This window comes from Falco biarmicus, chromosome 9 (assembly GCF_023638135.1).
Source record: "Falco biarmicus isolate bFalBia1 chromosome 9, bFalBia1.pri, whole genome shotgun sequence".
Classification (NCBI taxonomy): domain Eukaryota; kingdom Metazoa; phylum Chordata; class Aves; order Falconiformes; family Falconidae; genus Falco; species Falco biarmicus.
Window position 1 is genome coordinate 26,036,786 of NC_079296.1, and position 16,200 is coordinate 26,052,985.

The 16,200-nt window shown below is 39.6% G+C and overlaps 1 protein-coding gene across 2 annotated transcripts in view; it reads left to right on the top strand.

The window, feature by feature from the left end:
• The first annotated feature begins 343 nt into the window (after positions 1-343).
• The window catches only part of PCGF6 (polycomb group ring finger 6), a 28,486-nt gene continuing 12,629 nt past the window's right edge, over positions 344-16,200 (top strand). The window contains exons 1-8 of one of the 2 annotated variants that reach the window (XM_056351473.1): positions 344-816; positions 2,052-2,151; positions 3,541-3,637; positions 4,228-4,283; positions 5,046-5,105; positions 5,719-5,827; positions 9,668-9,695; positions 12,781-12,879. In XM_056351473.1, coding sequence (XP_056207448.1) covers positions 364-816; positions 2,052-2,151; positions 3,541-3,637; positions 4,228-4,283; positions 5,046-5,105; positions 5,719-5,827; positions 9,668-9,695; positions 12,781-12,879 — 1,002 coding nt within the window. In that variant the 5' untranslated portion in view covers positions 344-363. The remainder of the gene's footprint in view (positions 817-2,051; positions 2,152-3,540; positions 3,638-4,227; positions 4,284-5,045; positions 5,106-5,718; positions 5,828-9,667; positions 9,696-12,780; positions 12,880-16,200) is intronic. The other variant, XM_056351474.1, reaches the window with a different exon arrangement.

Consider the following 16,200-nt stretch of genomic DNA (forward strand, 5'->3'; position numbering starts at 1 on the left):
GTAGACCGAGGAGAGCCTTGGGACTGTATGTCGTTAGGGGCTGTACTCCGAATTAATTACAGTTGGGTCGCCTCGTTTTCCAGGTGCCTTTGATACCTGATACTGCTTCTTGTGTTAGTGTGTTGTAAATACAGAAGTGTTGATATTGCAGAATGAAAACCTTATTTTGAATGAAGCCGGTATTTTGCGATCCATGCGTTTTCGTGATGATTTTCACTTTTCCTGTATTTCGTTACACAGTCACTTAATTCTTAGTTGGAGGAATGACGAGTGTATATAAAAAAAAAAAAACCACAAAACACCAACCCACAATGAGAAAAGTGAGCCGCAGGCTATGGAAACTGCCGCCCGTGGGCCGGACGCATGCGCAATGGCGCGCCGCCGCCGCTACAACTACAGTTCCCAGCATGCCCCACGCCCCGCCGCGCCTGCGCCCCGGGCGGGCTGCGCCGGTGGGGCCACGCTCCTGCCCTCCGCCGCGGGCAGCCGGCCCCGCGTTTGCCCCGCTCCCCGCCCCTAGCCATGGACATGGACGTCGGCTCTGTAGTCTCGGGGCTGTCGGGCGGGGATGGAGCAGGCACGGGCCCGGGCCCGGCCCCGGCCAACGAGGACCGGGAGATGGAGGGGGCTCCCAGCTGCTCGGGGTCGCGCCCCCTCCCCTTCGAGTTCGAGCGGAGCCGCTCGGAGTCCAGCGGCGATGAGGACGACGACGAAGACGAGGAGGAGGAGGAGATGGAGGAAGAGGAGCTAGAAGGGGACCCCGGGGCTCGGTTCGGGACGGACGACGGGGAGCTGGACTCGGACGACGAGCGGGAGGTGAGGGCCGAGGGGCGGGGACCGGCCGCCGCGAACGGCTCCGTCGCGCGCCATGGCCCGCTCCCGGCGTGCCCCGCGCCGCCGGGGGGGCGCGTGTGCGGCTCGAGGTGGGGGCGCGCGCTGCTTGCCGCCGCCGTGGCGGGGCCGCCGGGACCTGTGGCGGGGCCGGGGGGTGGCCCCGACCGGAGCGCGGGGCACCGCGGGGGCAGCGGTGCGGGAAGGGCGGGAGTGTGAGGTGAGGAGGGGCAGGCGGCCAGGGCGGGAACGATGTGGGGTGCGAAACGCAGCGTCTTCGTGTGAGGCCTGGCGTCTGCACAAGCCCGCGGTTACCAGGCAGGTCCTGTGAGCCGTGGGCGTCAATTTGCACACCTGTGGGGACTGAAAACTTCCAGGTGCGAATCTGGACACCGGCTTAGGCAGTGTAAGCCGTATGGTAATAAGCTTTTTATTACTGCCCAAGGCCATTCTGTCTGTCTCGCTTAAAAGAAAACCTTACAAACTCTTGGCATGACTGAGAGGATGGTAAATGGTGGCATGTGGGTGAAATAAATGGTGTCGTCGAGGGGAAGAAAGCCCCTCAGTCAGGCTTTGAGACAGAGGCAATGCAGTGGAAAAATCTAACATGTTACCTTTTTCAGACGGATCTCAGGTCATTGCCATAGTAGAAACCTGTTCTTTTTTTGAAATAGTAGACTTCCAACAGGAAAATTGATGTGAAACTACTTGTACACATTCTTAATAAGCGTATTTTGTAACCAGAATTCAGAGCAGTGACATTTCAGTCTTTGCTTCAATACAATCCCTAACCTTGTGTAGAAATAAGAGACAGTATTAGTTACGTATCTTGACTGGGGGCTCCAACATGCTTACTGAGCATTTTCAAATAGTGGTATTATTTGCTACCAGTATCTGCTTCAAGCTTGCTAATTATTTAATATTCTGTTAAGGGGTTTATCCAAAAGAACTTTTCCCAAAAGGATTGTTTACTTTTCAGATATGATTTGTGAAACAAATTGGATTGCCATTCACAAGAAAGTAAATTCGGAAGACTAGATGAAAGTCTTTAGAATAGGGCTGTATGTGAGGAATGATTGACCTCTTAGGAAAACCCATTTCTGTAGCATGTTGATCCTTAGTTTTTTCATAGTTTAAGGCTGCAATTTTGATGCTTCAATCAGGAAATCTCATGACTTAGCCTGTGTATTCAAACTCTTATAAACTGTCTTTGTTTGTAGCGTATGATAAATCTCACAGAGTTGACCCCTTACATCCTGTGTTCCATCTGCAAAGGTTACTTTATTGATGCTACGACTATTACAGAATGTCTGCACACCTGTAAGTATCAGTATTGTTATTCAAAGAGTTTAGTTGCAAATTCAAACAAGAATCGGCTGTTGAGATATTCGGGCTTCACAAAGATAACTGTTTGAAGTGAATGTGTGTTATGTTTATTCTGTTCCTTAAGGAAAACATATGTGTGGATATTGTAAGCATCAGCAAATCGTGAAATCAATCAATCGTGCAGTCAGTTTTACAGCCTAAGAAGGAAGAAAATGTAGGGAAAGATAAAGCCTAAGTAAACAAAAATAGAGCTACTACCTTTTCCTTTAAGTAGGGTCTAGACATTTGACTAACTGAGAAAAGACAGTTGAGTGGCTCTGAGTGACTGAAAGCTTTCTAAACTGTTGTTGATATGAGCTTGCTAATTCACAAAATTCAGCGAGCAGGTGTTGTGGAAGTGCCAGTTCAGATATGGAAACAGTTATATGCACCCATGGAACAGTCTGTATAATCTGCTAAGTAGAAATAGGTGGATAATAAAAAAATTATTTCAATTATCTGATCTTGTTACTTTTTTCCTCAATCCTTGTGTTAACATTTTTTCCATTGCTAACAGAACTATTTTCTCTCAAGGCTAATAAAACCCTTCCTGTGAAACTGACACTTTCAGCCACACCCATGTTCATACCTGAATCCAAGAATCTTGGCTTCCTAGTCCTTCCAGCCACTAACACTACATAAAGGGAAAATGCTTCTTTGGGTTTTTTTCCTTCTCCCCCTGCCCTCCCCACTTTCCCCTTTATGGGGCACTGCTTACTGTTTTGATATATACCACACACAGTTCTCAATTTAGGAAAATGCACAACTTTAGTAAGGTCAGCATAATGTTGGAGGTACAGCTATAGAGGTCTCTTAGAAGTTTCCTGGTAGATGTTGTGGAAAAGTTTGATGTGTTCAGGATGCTATGGAGCTGATTTGATAGTTAGTAGGTTATTTAGATATTTCCACTCACTAGCTTTCCTTCCAAATTTTTAAAGTACACGTAAAATACAATGGAAGTGGCAGAATTATACTTACTTACCTTGGTTCTTCCACCAGAACTGTTTGTAGGGTGCTTTTCAGCAAACCTGTTGTCTGCAGTAGTCAATGTTCTCTTGTCTTAGCTCTACTCTTGTTCTGGGTAACACAATTACAACATTGAACATCTACCTTTGCATCAGTTGGATTAGGATTATTTGTAGGAACAATCCTGAGTATTCAGGAGTTGTGTATTCTGTACAGGCAGAGAGCTCCTGTTTACTTAAGTTTGGAAATTGACCTATTTGCTTCATTTTGTCTCTGACAAATTTCATTTGAGAGATCTGGGTGTAATAGCTCCTCTTGTGTAAGAGGTGGTATTGTACAATGGACATGTGATTTTTATGGGGTTTCTTTTCTTTACAGTTTGTAAAAGCTGCATAGTGAGACACTTCTACTATAGCAACAGATGTCCAAAATGCAATATCGTTGTACATCAGACACAGCCCCTTTATAATATCAGGTAATAAGTTAATGCTATTTTTCTGTGTATAGTTTTTTCAAGTTTTGCTGCTTTATTTTAATTGTTTAGTTTTACAGACTTGTGATGCTTTCCTATTTCAAATGAAGGAATAGTTTAAAGAAGTACATTGTGTTCTTTGTTTATACAAGTTGCATTTCAATAGTGAAGGTAAAAATACTCAGTTTCTTGTTTTACCTAGTTTATATCCCTTTTTAGGGTTTGTTACCACTCACGCTGGGTATTTGTATGCATTTAGTCAGTGTTACAGGTGATACTAGATCTTAACTATTTGCTTTGATGTCCTTTTACACAAAGCTTTGTTGGCATGGTATACTTAGGTAATTGTGAAAAATTAGTTTCAGTTTGTCATACTGTTCATGAGTTCTTGAAGGGTGGTGCTTTTTAATTTTGCATAGCTGCTTCTGTTGGAGCTATGCTTTCAGGACATGAATTCAGACAGGTACAGAGTTGTTGCTCTGCCACTCCTTATGTACATCAAATTGCAATAGTGTATTTAGCATCCTTTGTTACAATTTAACAAAAACTATTCTGTATTGCACCAAAGACACTTTTTTTTTCCTTTTTAATAGACTGGACCGGCAACTGCAAGACATAGTCTATAAATTAGTTGTCAATTTGGAGGAAAGTAAGTCCCTTTCTTTATTTTATTACCATCTAGAGATTGAAAAGACTGAACAGAAAGCAGAGTAATTCAAAGCCCCACTTCTGCTCTGGACTCTTTAAGATAGTTTTGTGATGTTTGGTTATAAATCTTAATAAGTTAGCTGTGACAGCTGACATCTTTCTGGCTGCTAAATGCTATTAGGAATAGCAGTATCTACTCTTATCTCGTGAAATACAGGTGTAACTGTATCCAGATAATATTTCACAGTCATGCCTCATATTTTTGTATAAGTACAGAAAATACAATTCCATGTAGTAAGTTCACTTGGCTCAGTTGAAAAAAAAAATTGCTAAGACTGATTCTCTCAAATGCTTTTATTTTTTCCTCACTGCCACATTTATTTTTTTTGTCTCATTTACCTTGAACTTCAGGAGCTAATGAATCTGCACAGTTCACCTCAGTGGACTGAGTGAAATATACTCATCTAGTCGTATATATGGACTATAGATGGTATGAAAATAGTCATGACAGCCAGAAGGATACTAGGTTTTGCAGCTGTTTCACTATGTTTTATGGCCAGTTTCTCTGATTTCTTCCACAGTTTTTACTAACAAGCTTTTAGTCTGGTTATTTTAAGTGTCCCAGCCTCACATGAAATACTAGTGAGAGTGAAGGTCTGTAGGAACTTGACAAGTTTTTACTGCTCTGACCATTGGAAACTGTATGGATATTATCAGCATCTGAAATAACATTCCAATCTGTTCTGTATTATGTGTTTTTCAGGAGAGAAGAAACAAATGCATGACTTTTATAAAGAAAGAGGATTAGAAGTGCCCAAACCAGGTGAGCCATGATCACTTTAGAGGACGCTGTTAAGGAAATATTTACTGTACCGTTTATTCTTAAGGGCTTTCCTTGAAATATTAGCTCACAACTGAAGAAAATACATAGTATTGGAAATACAGGATTCTTAGGTGTTTGATTACTGTAATTTGTCACAGTTCTTCAATTACAGAATTAGATGGAACTGGCAGCACTTAAGCCCAGATTGTGGTTGGATTTTTTTAAACGTTTTATTTTCCCTACAACGGGGAAATAACACACATTTTGTATATAATTTCATTTTCTGACTCTTAATAAATAGTAGATGTTACAAAGGAGTAAAAATAGGAACTTTGAAGTCTGTTGACAGATGAGGGATCATTCTAATTATTTTTTGTCTTACTATCAAATAAAGAGCTCTTTGGGGAAGTGCCATGCTGAAAGCTATTGAAATGCTGGTTCAGATACACAGCATGAAATGTGTAAAGAGCAGATTTAGTAATTTAAAAAAATAGGATTAATTGCATGGCCTCTTTTTCCTTCTGAGATCATCTGTTTTGCTTGGTGCGCGTTAGTGTCTTACACTGCTTTTATTTCAAGTTGTGTTTGCGTTTTGGCTATTTGAATATTTTAGCTGTCCCGCAGCCAGTTCCAGTGAGCAGAGGAAGACCTCGAAAAGTTCTGGGCTCTGTGTTCCGGATCCCACCAGAACTTGATATCTCCATACTTCTGGAGTTCATTGGGTGAGTTGTGGGCAAATGTAGGTGCAAGTGGCTGATGTGAGGGTGCTGCTTGGGTGTGTCAGACAGTTAACTGTCTCTTACTTATCGCTGAATGTGCATTTCTTCCATCTCAAATAGCAATGGGGAGCTGGTTTTAACTTTTGACAGCCAACCATGCATAGCTAGATGATGCAGATAATTAAATGTAAAAGGTGTGTCTTACTCTGAAAATGGCTTCCTAAAAAGAATAGTTTTAAAAGCTAGATGTGTTTATTTTCTTTTTAACAAAGTAGTGTAGTCACAGTAAACTGAATGATGAAATACCTGTCTCTTACACTTAACTTAATCCCTGTAGGTGGTGGTACTATTAATGCTGGCTGTGCTGGGGGACTTGCTCATGTAACTTGGACTGTGACTACAACCAGGGTAGCAAGAGCAGCATTCCGCTAAATGTTAAAGATGACTGTAGTAATGTGGCCTGACAGTTTCACAGCCTTTAATGAATTATGCTAAAACTCAGGGGTGGGGGTGGGGGTGTGTGGATTTCCAGCACAAACACTTGAGTTTTTTTCAGGAACACAAAGAGAAATTGTATTGCTTTGGCCATATGCAAATTTATATGTTACTGATCGAGAGAGAGTAATTGAGAAAGGATTGAAAGCTGTAACTACTCTGCTAGCAGACCCTCAGTTGTTGCAGGGAAGCAACCTGACTCTTGTGCAGCCTTTACTCCTCTATCCAGATTGTGGCTGCTTTTGGCCTGACTTGGTCTGAGCAAAATGTTCAGAGACCTCAATATGTAATCATGACAGACTTACACAAATGATTTAAAATCAGGCCCTCAGAAATAGGGAAATTTTAGCAGCAAAGCATACCATCTTGATTCAACCTCACTGTTTATAGACATCATGTCCAAGTCTTTCTGTATGTTATGACCAGTGTCTCCGCTGTGTCTCACGTTATTCAGAGTACAGAACAAATTTCCTCTATGGGTAAATTGTGGTTAGGTGGGTGATGGTCTGTGTGGTTTTTGTTTTGTTTGCTTTATTTTTGTATTGCCCATCATGTGAGTTCATTTTTTTTGAAGTAGATGAGGAGTGGGACTTCAGGAAGAGAAGGTCATACCGCTAAGCCTCTAGGGAACAGTGCCTGACTGTACTGTAGAATATCTCTGAATCCACATACTGACTTAATTTCAGTGTTCATTTTCTTTATGTCTGACTTGAAAAAGTGCTGAATTCTCACAAGCACAGCTGAAAGCACTGGGAGTCATGACTAAAACTGTAGTATCAAATCCAGTCTTGGATGTCCCAAATTGGGCACTTGCAGTTCTTTGTTACAGTGTCTCGGATTCCTCCTTTTAAACAAGGTATTATACTACTATTCTGCTGAGAGGGGTGGTATGGAAATACATTCAAGTACTGAAAAAATGAGACTGAGGAAATTGATAGTTTTGCATTAAGAGCAGGATTGTCATAAGTAAAGCCAAGAGCCATGTGTTGAACAGGAGAGGAAAGCAAAGACATTATAGACATTATATAGCTGTTCAGAGTGTGACTGTTGTGTATTGTACTCTCAAAAATTAATATAGTTTTTAATTGTACTTACAAAGGCTTTTCTTCCCTTTAATGAATGTGGTATAAAATACATGATGTAATTAGTGCAGGAACCCAGTGACCTGGTGCTCAGGCAGGCTTTTTACCCCATTGGGTGAAACACGATTAAATGGATATACACAGACATAAGGTAAAACGCTTTGACTAAAATTTCAGTAGAAAAGAGTAAATATAATGCTATTTACCCTACATCTATGTTGGGTTAGGAATGTGTGTGCTGTTATTTTATTGCCTTGGCTGTGGCTGTATCTTACGAAGCCGCCATCTAGATACCAGTTTGAAGGCTGCCCATTCTGGGACCCACGATGGGTGCCAGCCACTGGCTGTGCTGGGCTGGCAGGCAGCAGAGGGAGCATATGGAGTAAAGGGGCACTGAACTGTGCTTTTGTACCAACAGCCCAGTGCCCTTGCCAGTGATAATTTCACTGTAAAATGACTTTAAAAAAAATGAATTCGATTTTTAGTTCCAAGGATGTCCCTTTCAGGTTGGAACACTTGGTGATTGTAGGAAGGCTTACATAGATTGTTGTGACTGCAGGGTTAGATACAGTTTGAACTCACTGTAGTGGAGGTAATTTGGTTTACATCTCCACTACAGAAGTCTCGTGGTTACTTCCCTGCTCCTGATTCTCGGCAGGTATGTTTTTGTTTTTTCCAACCAAGGGGAAGATGTCAGGTGACTTGGGCCTCAAAACTAGTAAACATGTATCTGCCGTGAAACAAGATGACTTTTGAATCTGTGTTGTTGTATTTGTTTTTCTAGTACTTTGTTCCAAGCTTCCACTCCAGTGTTGATAGGAAAGCAGGCAGTATTGTGCAAATATAATCTATACTCTGCGAAACTGTCCACTGTGGTTTTGTTACTTATATGGAAGGAAGCACAGAATGTTTCTAACAACAAAAGTATGATGGCTTAACAGCATTTACTTTGTATTTTTAATGACTTTTGTTATCTTTTGATCTTTTATACTTTATATATTTGAAGGTTAATAGTTTTCTTCAATGGTCAAAATCAAAGGCTCTATCTTGGTGATGAGAGATTAAGAAAGCATTTTGGATAAAGAAAACTTGAAATTGATTGCATCGGCCAGCAGAAATTGTTACTTGGAAAGTCTGACCGTCTATATTGCATCTCTAGAGTATATTTTGTGGTTACCTGTGGCGGTTGAACTGTATCAAAGAAAATGACAACTGTAGTGGACAAGTTTTTCCTGTTTGCTTCTTAGTAACTTCAAATTTCATTTCAGTGGCAGAATTTGATGATAGTTTTACTTAACTCTGTCTGATAGCTGGTACATATTTAATGACGGGATACTCCATTACAGTAACTTGAAGTGCCATGCTAATGTGTGGTCTGTAGAAATATTACAAATGCATTTGTTTACTATATCAAATGGTCAGTAGAAATATATATTATACTATATATAATAAGTTGATTTATAGTGATGTTCAATTTCGGTGCAATTAAATACTGCGGGTTTTTCCTCTCTCATACATACATACTTGCTAATGCAATACAAGAATAGTGAAATGCCATGAATTGCTGTTAATTAATTGAGAAATTTATATATCGCACTACAAGATGGAGGTGTGGAGTGTAGATGATCAGTAGTAGGTCACATGCTCAGACTCTGCAAATCAATGAACCTCTGTTGAAGGCAGCTGGGAATTTGGTCATTTGCCATATTTTTGTGTATTCCACCTTCCAGAGAAACACCTGCTGCCTTCCTGAGTTCCTGGATAACATTAGAATTAATCCTATGATATAAATAGTCTGGAAGGCCAACAACTGGCCCAGAAAGCCTCTTTGGTGGTTGAGCACATTCTGTTAGCAACTTCTTGGGTTCTGTCTGTTGAGGTTCCAAATATCAAGGATGATGAGGTATCGATGTTTAAGCAGCATTAATACTAAAGCCTACTCCTATGAAAATTAGTGTTATGTTGTGTTTAAAAAAGGCTTTAGGCTGTGTTGGTTTGGTTTTTTCCATCTTGTGTAGACAAACCTTAAAGTCATAGATAGCTGAATTCACAGGAAAAACGGAGTACCAAATAAAGGGTAGGAGGAAAAAAAAAGTAAATTCAGTCTAGTGTGTGAGGTTCCTCCTTTCATTAAACTCAGATTTGGAAAATAAACTTAATATGCTGGACTACAAAATCAATAAGTCACTATTATAATAAAGAGCTTGAGGGTGTTAATAACTATTAACCTTAGCAATATTGACTGTGTTTTACGCTTGTTTTTCAGAGCTAATGAAGGCACAGGGAATTTTAAGGTACAGATATGGTTTGATTTTTTTTCTCTTGCAATTTACATCAGAAATATGTATAACCTGTACGTATTTGATTTAGTTTGTTTTTCTTACACTGAGAACACCCTGAACTTTCATCAGCATAGCGGTAACCAACCTTGGATTACGGTGTACTTTTACACCAATTATTGTATAGCATCACAGAATAGGAAAAGAATGCTTCTGAGGCTACGTAATTAAAGCTTTGGTGGGAGAATGGGAATGATACTGATGAAATTTCACCTAGGTGATTGCAGCTTGTTATTCTTGCATCTCTGTCCAAAAGGTGCACAACTATGGCTTTTACTGGAATCCTAAACAAAAGTGTAGACATTGTCTAAACTACTGGTTTTTTGAAGATGATTTTTCTACTTGTAGTGGAAAGTTATTCAGAGGAAACATAGCCTGAAGTATAACAATAGTATAATAAATAGTTATGTGCTTAAGCATATAACAAAAAAATGTACAAATTGTGTAGACAGCACCATATGCTTTCTTACTCAGCAGAAAGGTTATTCTTTTCTCCATCCCTTCACTAACATTTGCTGTCTGAGCAGTGGCTGTTCTGCTAAACAAGAAATAGTGTTCCCAATCCCGTGCTAAAGAATATTGCTGTTCTTCTAATAAAGATCTTACTGAGCTACTTCAGTACGAATTCATAGAGGAACTGCACATTGTTTGCTGCCTTCATGATTTCATGTGCTGTAGTTAGAGGTGCTCAGAGTGTGTCATTCCACTATTCTGGCTAAACATTTAGAAAACAAGACTCTATTCAAGGGCAAGAACGAGATGTAATTTAAAATTACTCAGTATATGTTGCATTTAATCTTTCATTGTATTGGAATTGTAGGACTCAAAACATGGAATGGCCCAGAATAACAGAATACAAGGGACACCTAACTGGTAGGGTTAGCAGGAGAATTTTACTGCCAAAGAATATGAGAAAAAAGTGTATTAGTAACTTAAATATGAATTGTCCTGATTGTACCATTTTACTAATTTCCGTCATGTTTTCAGTTGAGTTGATTTCTGATCAATATTTTTTCAGGCACGAATCTGAACTGTTAGATTTGATTGCAGTTATTCATACTATTTTTAGTAGTAATCCCATTTGTTACGGCAGAGCTTAGGAGGCAAGTTCGAACTTTCAAATACAGAAATAAGCATTTTCACAAAGGTGGAAACATCAGTATAGATTCCATCTCCTTGCCCTTGTATCACCTCCCATCCTTTCTGTCTTATATTTGCCCTTCTTTCTGCTTTGTTTTTTATCCTCTTCATTTTGGGCCACACAAGAATGACTGCAGGGTAGTACAACCATTTTTCTTAACTTGTATGTTGTATTATTAAAACCTGTGTCAGCCACTTAATTCCTCTGAAACATCCCATTCCAATGTGAGTAGTTTTGCCTTGCTTGGCTCAAACATAATTGAGTTTTTGTGATTCAGGAAAGGGATTTTTGTGTGTGTGGGTTTTGGCTTTGGGTTTTTTTCCCTTTTAAGCCACACATATTCATGCTCACTTTAACTCTAGTGCTATGAGGATGTCGAAGATGAAAGGCTGCCCACCATTACTCACAGTGTAGACTAAAGTGTGACTCAGCTTATTTGCATATTTAGTCTTCTACATCATCTATATGAATTTTAAGAAATACCACATCTTATAACTGGTATTTTTCTGCAGTATTTTCAAATTTCTTGCTGTATGTTAATGCCCTCTGCTTCACACTTTCTCCTCTTCCTTTCTATTCTTACTTTCTTCGCCACACTATCTCCATGCTTTTTTATTCCACTTCATGACTACTCCTCTGCCTTCCAAAACCTCTTTCATATCCACTTCTCACAAAACATACCCTGATGCATTTGTAGCATTGCTCTGTCCTCGATTACTTGCTTAGCTGTCTTTTATTTTTCTGAACTAGATGTTGAACTTCATATATGAAGGATTTTCAGCCTTTTTTTTGTCTTTAAGGGGTTTGGAGGCAGGGAGAAAACAGATTACAGGGTCCATGGTCATAAACTGTGATTTATGCATGCAGCAAGCATAAATTCAGCATCATGAACCTTGTAGCAGCATGGTTCCCTAGATCGGATCTGATTGTCATTTCTAGCTGTTGTACATTAATAAATCAAACTGTTGTTCCAAAACCACAGTTATCATGGGTACATATTTAAATTCATGATTGAATTCAAGGGTAGTCCGTGACTCTCTGACCCTTCTTTCAAACTGAAAGAATATGATGAACAGGGATAGTAAATCACAGCTGTTCAGAAGGCAACATAAAAATCCAATTAATTGACACAAAAGGTAATCCATTTATCACACTCAGTGCAGTCATCTGCTCTGCCTTTGTGCCTCTTCGCTTATCCACCCATATCACTAGTCAGCTCTTTAAAATTTTATCCGTAGAAGGGAAACCCATTAAAATTTTTGTGGCTGGCATAACAAATGTTTTGTCATTGCAGTCCTTGCTGTGAAAGTATTTAGAAATGATACAAAAAGATTTCAGACCGATCTCACTCTTGTGTTCTGCATAGTAGTGTATTTAATTGATTATGGTATTTCATGCGCTATTAAGTTGATTCGAGCCCAAGTTATAATAGTTCTAGACTGCTAAAGGGCTTAAGCTCCTTGCATTGTAAAATGACATGGTTTAATGATCTGAATCATGTTTGGTACACAAGCCTGATTTGGGGAAAATAAGGAAACTAGGAGACAGTTCATGTGCTTCTGATGAGTAAATGCTTGTGGGGGGAGAGGCTCTTAAAATGCTGTGTAATACTGATTTTTTTCTATGTGGAATTAAGAGCAAGTATCATTCTCCAGTGCCTCAGTAGCAAAATAGGACTGAATTCAGTAGCTGGTTATTTTAAAATGTTGTTTCAAACAGCAGAAAGTTTGAATCTGGAGTCATAATACATATTTAATCCTTTCGGTATGAGGTAATCTGGAAATAGATCAGTGAAAGTTCCAAAAATTTAAGCTGTCTCCCTTTGTTAACGGGTTTGGGGTTTTCAAGGGATGACTGAAAATGTACATTGTCTTTAAATCTTACATTTATTCTTTGCAGCCTTTGGAAAAGAAGTTTGTGCGTGTTTCTGGGGAGGCAACAATTGGACACGTAGAGAAATTCCTCAGAAGAAAAATGGATCTGGACCCTACTTGTCAGGTATACCCTGCTTGTAATGGCACTTACAAGTTCGCTGTGATCAGTGTAATGCCTGTGCTTCAGACAGAACATTTCCATTGTTCATTAGAGTCCAGAGGTAAAGTTAGGTTCTTCTCAGTGCAGTAAGGATTAAAAAATAAAACATTTGAAATCTTGTGATCCACAAGAAACAACTCTCCCAACTCATTTGCAACATGCTTAAATTTTTGTTATTCTTCATTATTTGTTTAGAGTTTCTAAAGTACCACTTAAGATTTCAGCAGATTAAATTCAAAACGAAAAGATACTTCTGTTTCAAAGAAAACTGAATACATAGACAGGAAAGTGTGTGAGTGTGGGAAGATATGAGGGCAGAGACAGGTAGGAGCTGAATAACAGTAAGATTTAACTGAATATTGAAGAAGCAGACATGAGCTAAGAAATCCTAACACTGTGGATGTATGTGTTAAAACAGAAGGTATGAATGAATGCAAATGTAGGCACACGCTTCCAAGTAAGAATTTAAAGGAGCAGGATATGGTACAAAAGAATTTACCTGCATATTCCTCAAACATTTTGTAGGAATTGCATGTCAAAAAGAATTTTCAGTTCTTCGGTGTATTTCAGCAACAATTCAGTTCAGATACAAAATGCTAGGCAACAATACTATAAGCTGCATTTCAGGTGAAATCTCATTGTTCTATACATTTTAGTTCAATTCTACAGAAAACTCCTCACTAAATTATTTTCCTCTTTCACGTTCACAGCTTCAGATTTCTCTTTGGGTTTTTTTTGGTTTTTTTCTGTGATAAACTAATCAACCCGAAATGTTCACCTCCCAGGCTCTTTCCTGATGAAGAGCTCTCACTGTAAAGCTTCAAAACCTGTTACAACCTTCTGAATTAATGACTTTGAACATCATACTGTTGAATCCCTTCCTGTATCTATTATTTCAATCCTCAGAATGATCCACTTTCCCTAACTGATTTTCAGGTAGTACTTTCTGTGGAAATTGCAACCAGCCTTTTACCACAGAGATCTGACCCTGGCACATCCCTCTTGACACAGCCCTGTGGGACCCACAGATCAGGCTGCAAACTCTGCTGGCCATATAGGCAGGGATACATGGTAAATGTTACATATGTTGTGCCATGCATCAATGAAAAGTAATTTATGTAGGTTTCTAGTGCAGGAGTTCCATAATGTGTAAACAATTCTTAGAGCTGTCAATTATTGGTCAGTCAAGCTGATACTGATGGGAATAGGCTTTGGATTGAAGGCTGTGTTTTCATAAAGCAGTAACCTTCTGAGACAATACAGTGTGACTGTGTGCCTCAGGAGAATTACAGAATGATTTAGGTCAGAAAAGACCTTTGAGATCATCAAGTCCAATTGTTAACCCAGGACTGCCAAGTCCTCTACTAAACGATATCATCAAGCACCGCATCTACACCTCCAGGGATGGCAGTTCCACCACCTCCCCAGGCAGCCTGTTCAAATGCTTGACCACCCTTTCAGTGAAACCTTTTTCGTAATATCCAATCTAAGCCTCCCCTGGCATAACTTGAGGCTGTTTCCTCTTGTTGTCAGTTGTTTTCTGGGAGAAGAGACCGACCCCCACCTGCCTGCAACTCCCTGTCAGGGAGCTATAGAGAGCAGCAAGGTCCCCCCTGAGCCTCCTCCTGGCCAGGCTGAACAGCCCCAGTTCCCTCAGCCGCTCCTCATCAGCCTTGTGCTCCAGCCCCTTCCCCAGCTCCGTTGCCCGTCTCTGGACACGCTCCAGCACCTCAACGTCTGTCTTGTAGTGAGGGGCTCAAAACTAAACACTGTACTCGAGGTGCGGCCTCACCAGCGCAGACTACAGGGAGACAATCACTGCCTTTGTCCTGCTGTTAAATCCAATTTCTTTTACAGTCAAGATCCTTTGGCTGCTTTTTTTTCCCCTTCTTAACTGATCGGCTTCTGGGTCTTTTTGGCAAGTATGGGGGGTTTTTGTCACTGGAAACCTTTAGTCTGTTTTCATGCTACAAATCATGACTGACTTGAAGATACTCAGGCTTATTTTTAAAAGATTAGGAAATTGGGGAAATGAAGCAGCAATTATTTTTGTATCCTGATTGATCATTTCTTTGTAATACGGAGACTTAAGATTAAAGGAGTGTATGTACTGAGCTGTCATCTTCTAATTGTAGTAGGCATGAAGCTGATGGGTTTGTTGGTAGACACAAAAAGCAAAAGAGATGTCAGATGTGTCATTAAAGATTAGTAAGCCTAATGAATAATTTCTTACTCAAACTTCCAAGGATGGCTAATAAAACAAAATTAGGGAGAACATGAATATAAATCATCACAGGTAGAAGAGTTTAGGGAAATAGGTTGTAAACCATATGTGCAAAGAATATAAATACAGAGGGCACTTGGCTGCTCTTTTAGTTTGCAGTAGAAATTTGAAAGAGTTGAGGTCTGAAGTGGTTAATTTCCTATACACTTCCCCAACGTATGTTAAAGAAGAAACAGATACTCACTTGGGACAAGCTTTTCTTTTTAATATTACTTCTTTAATCTTGATTTCTGACTCTCTCCGGTTCTTTATTAGCTAAAATAATGAAATTTTGTATAAAAAATAATTAGTTTGGTGCACTTAACTTGGGGCTAGAGTCCTTGCGCTAGATTCCCGTGGGAAGCTAGGAAATTTCTTTCAGAAACGCATGTTTCGGGCACTATTGAGCTAAAATGCATGGCATTCACTGTATTTTTTCCCACATTTATCTACAGAAGACTTTACTGCCACAGTGTTTAATTGTGCCTTACCTGGGACTTGAAAAGATTTGACTGTAAGGAGGACACAGAGACTTTCCTTCTTTCTGTCCTCAGTACATGCAATTGTGTTCTTGGTTTCATTGTTGAGACTTCTAGTAAGGACATTAGGTGTGGCTATTTTGTGAATGCAGTTAGTTCCTACTGAGTATCAGCTTAGTTTGACAGTGTGTAAGAGTATTATTTGAGAATATTTCACTTGTTCCCTTTTAAAGCTGATTCAGTGACCAAGTGATAGAAAATGTTATCCATTCTGAACTAGACTGTACTTGGATCTCTTTTATTTAATTTATTTGTGTGGAATATTAGCTAGTACTTGCTCTTCTTCATTGACCTGCACAAGTGGGTTGGATTGAGATTAATGAAAGTGTGAATAAGCTATCTCTCTCATATGTTAAGTATATATAAAACTAAAAAGCCATTTTGAAGCCACTGTCTGTATTCTTTTTTCCTAGTCTGAGGCCTCAAATTATTTTCAGACTTCTGTATTTCAGTTTGAAAATGGATTATGATTCAGATTTCCTA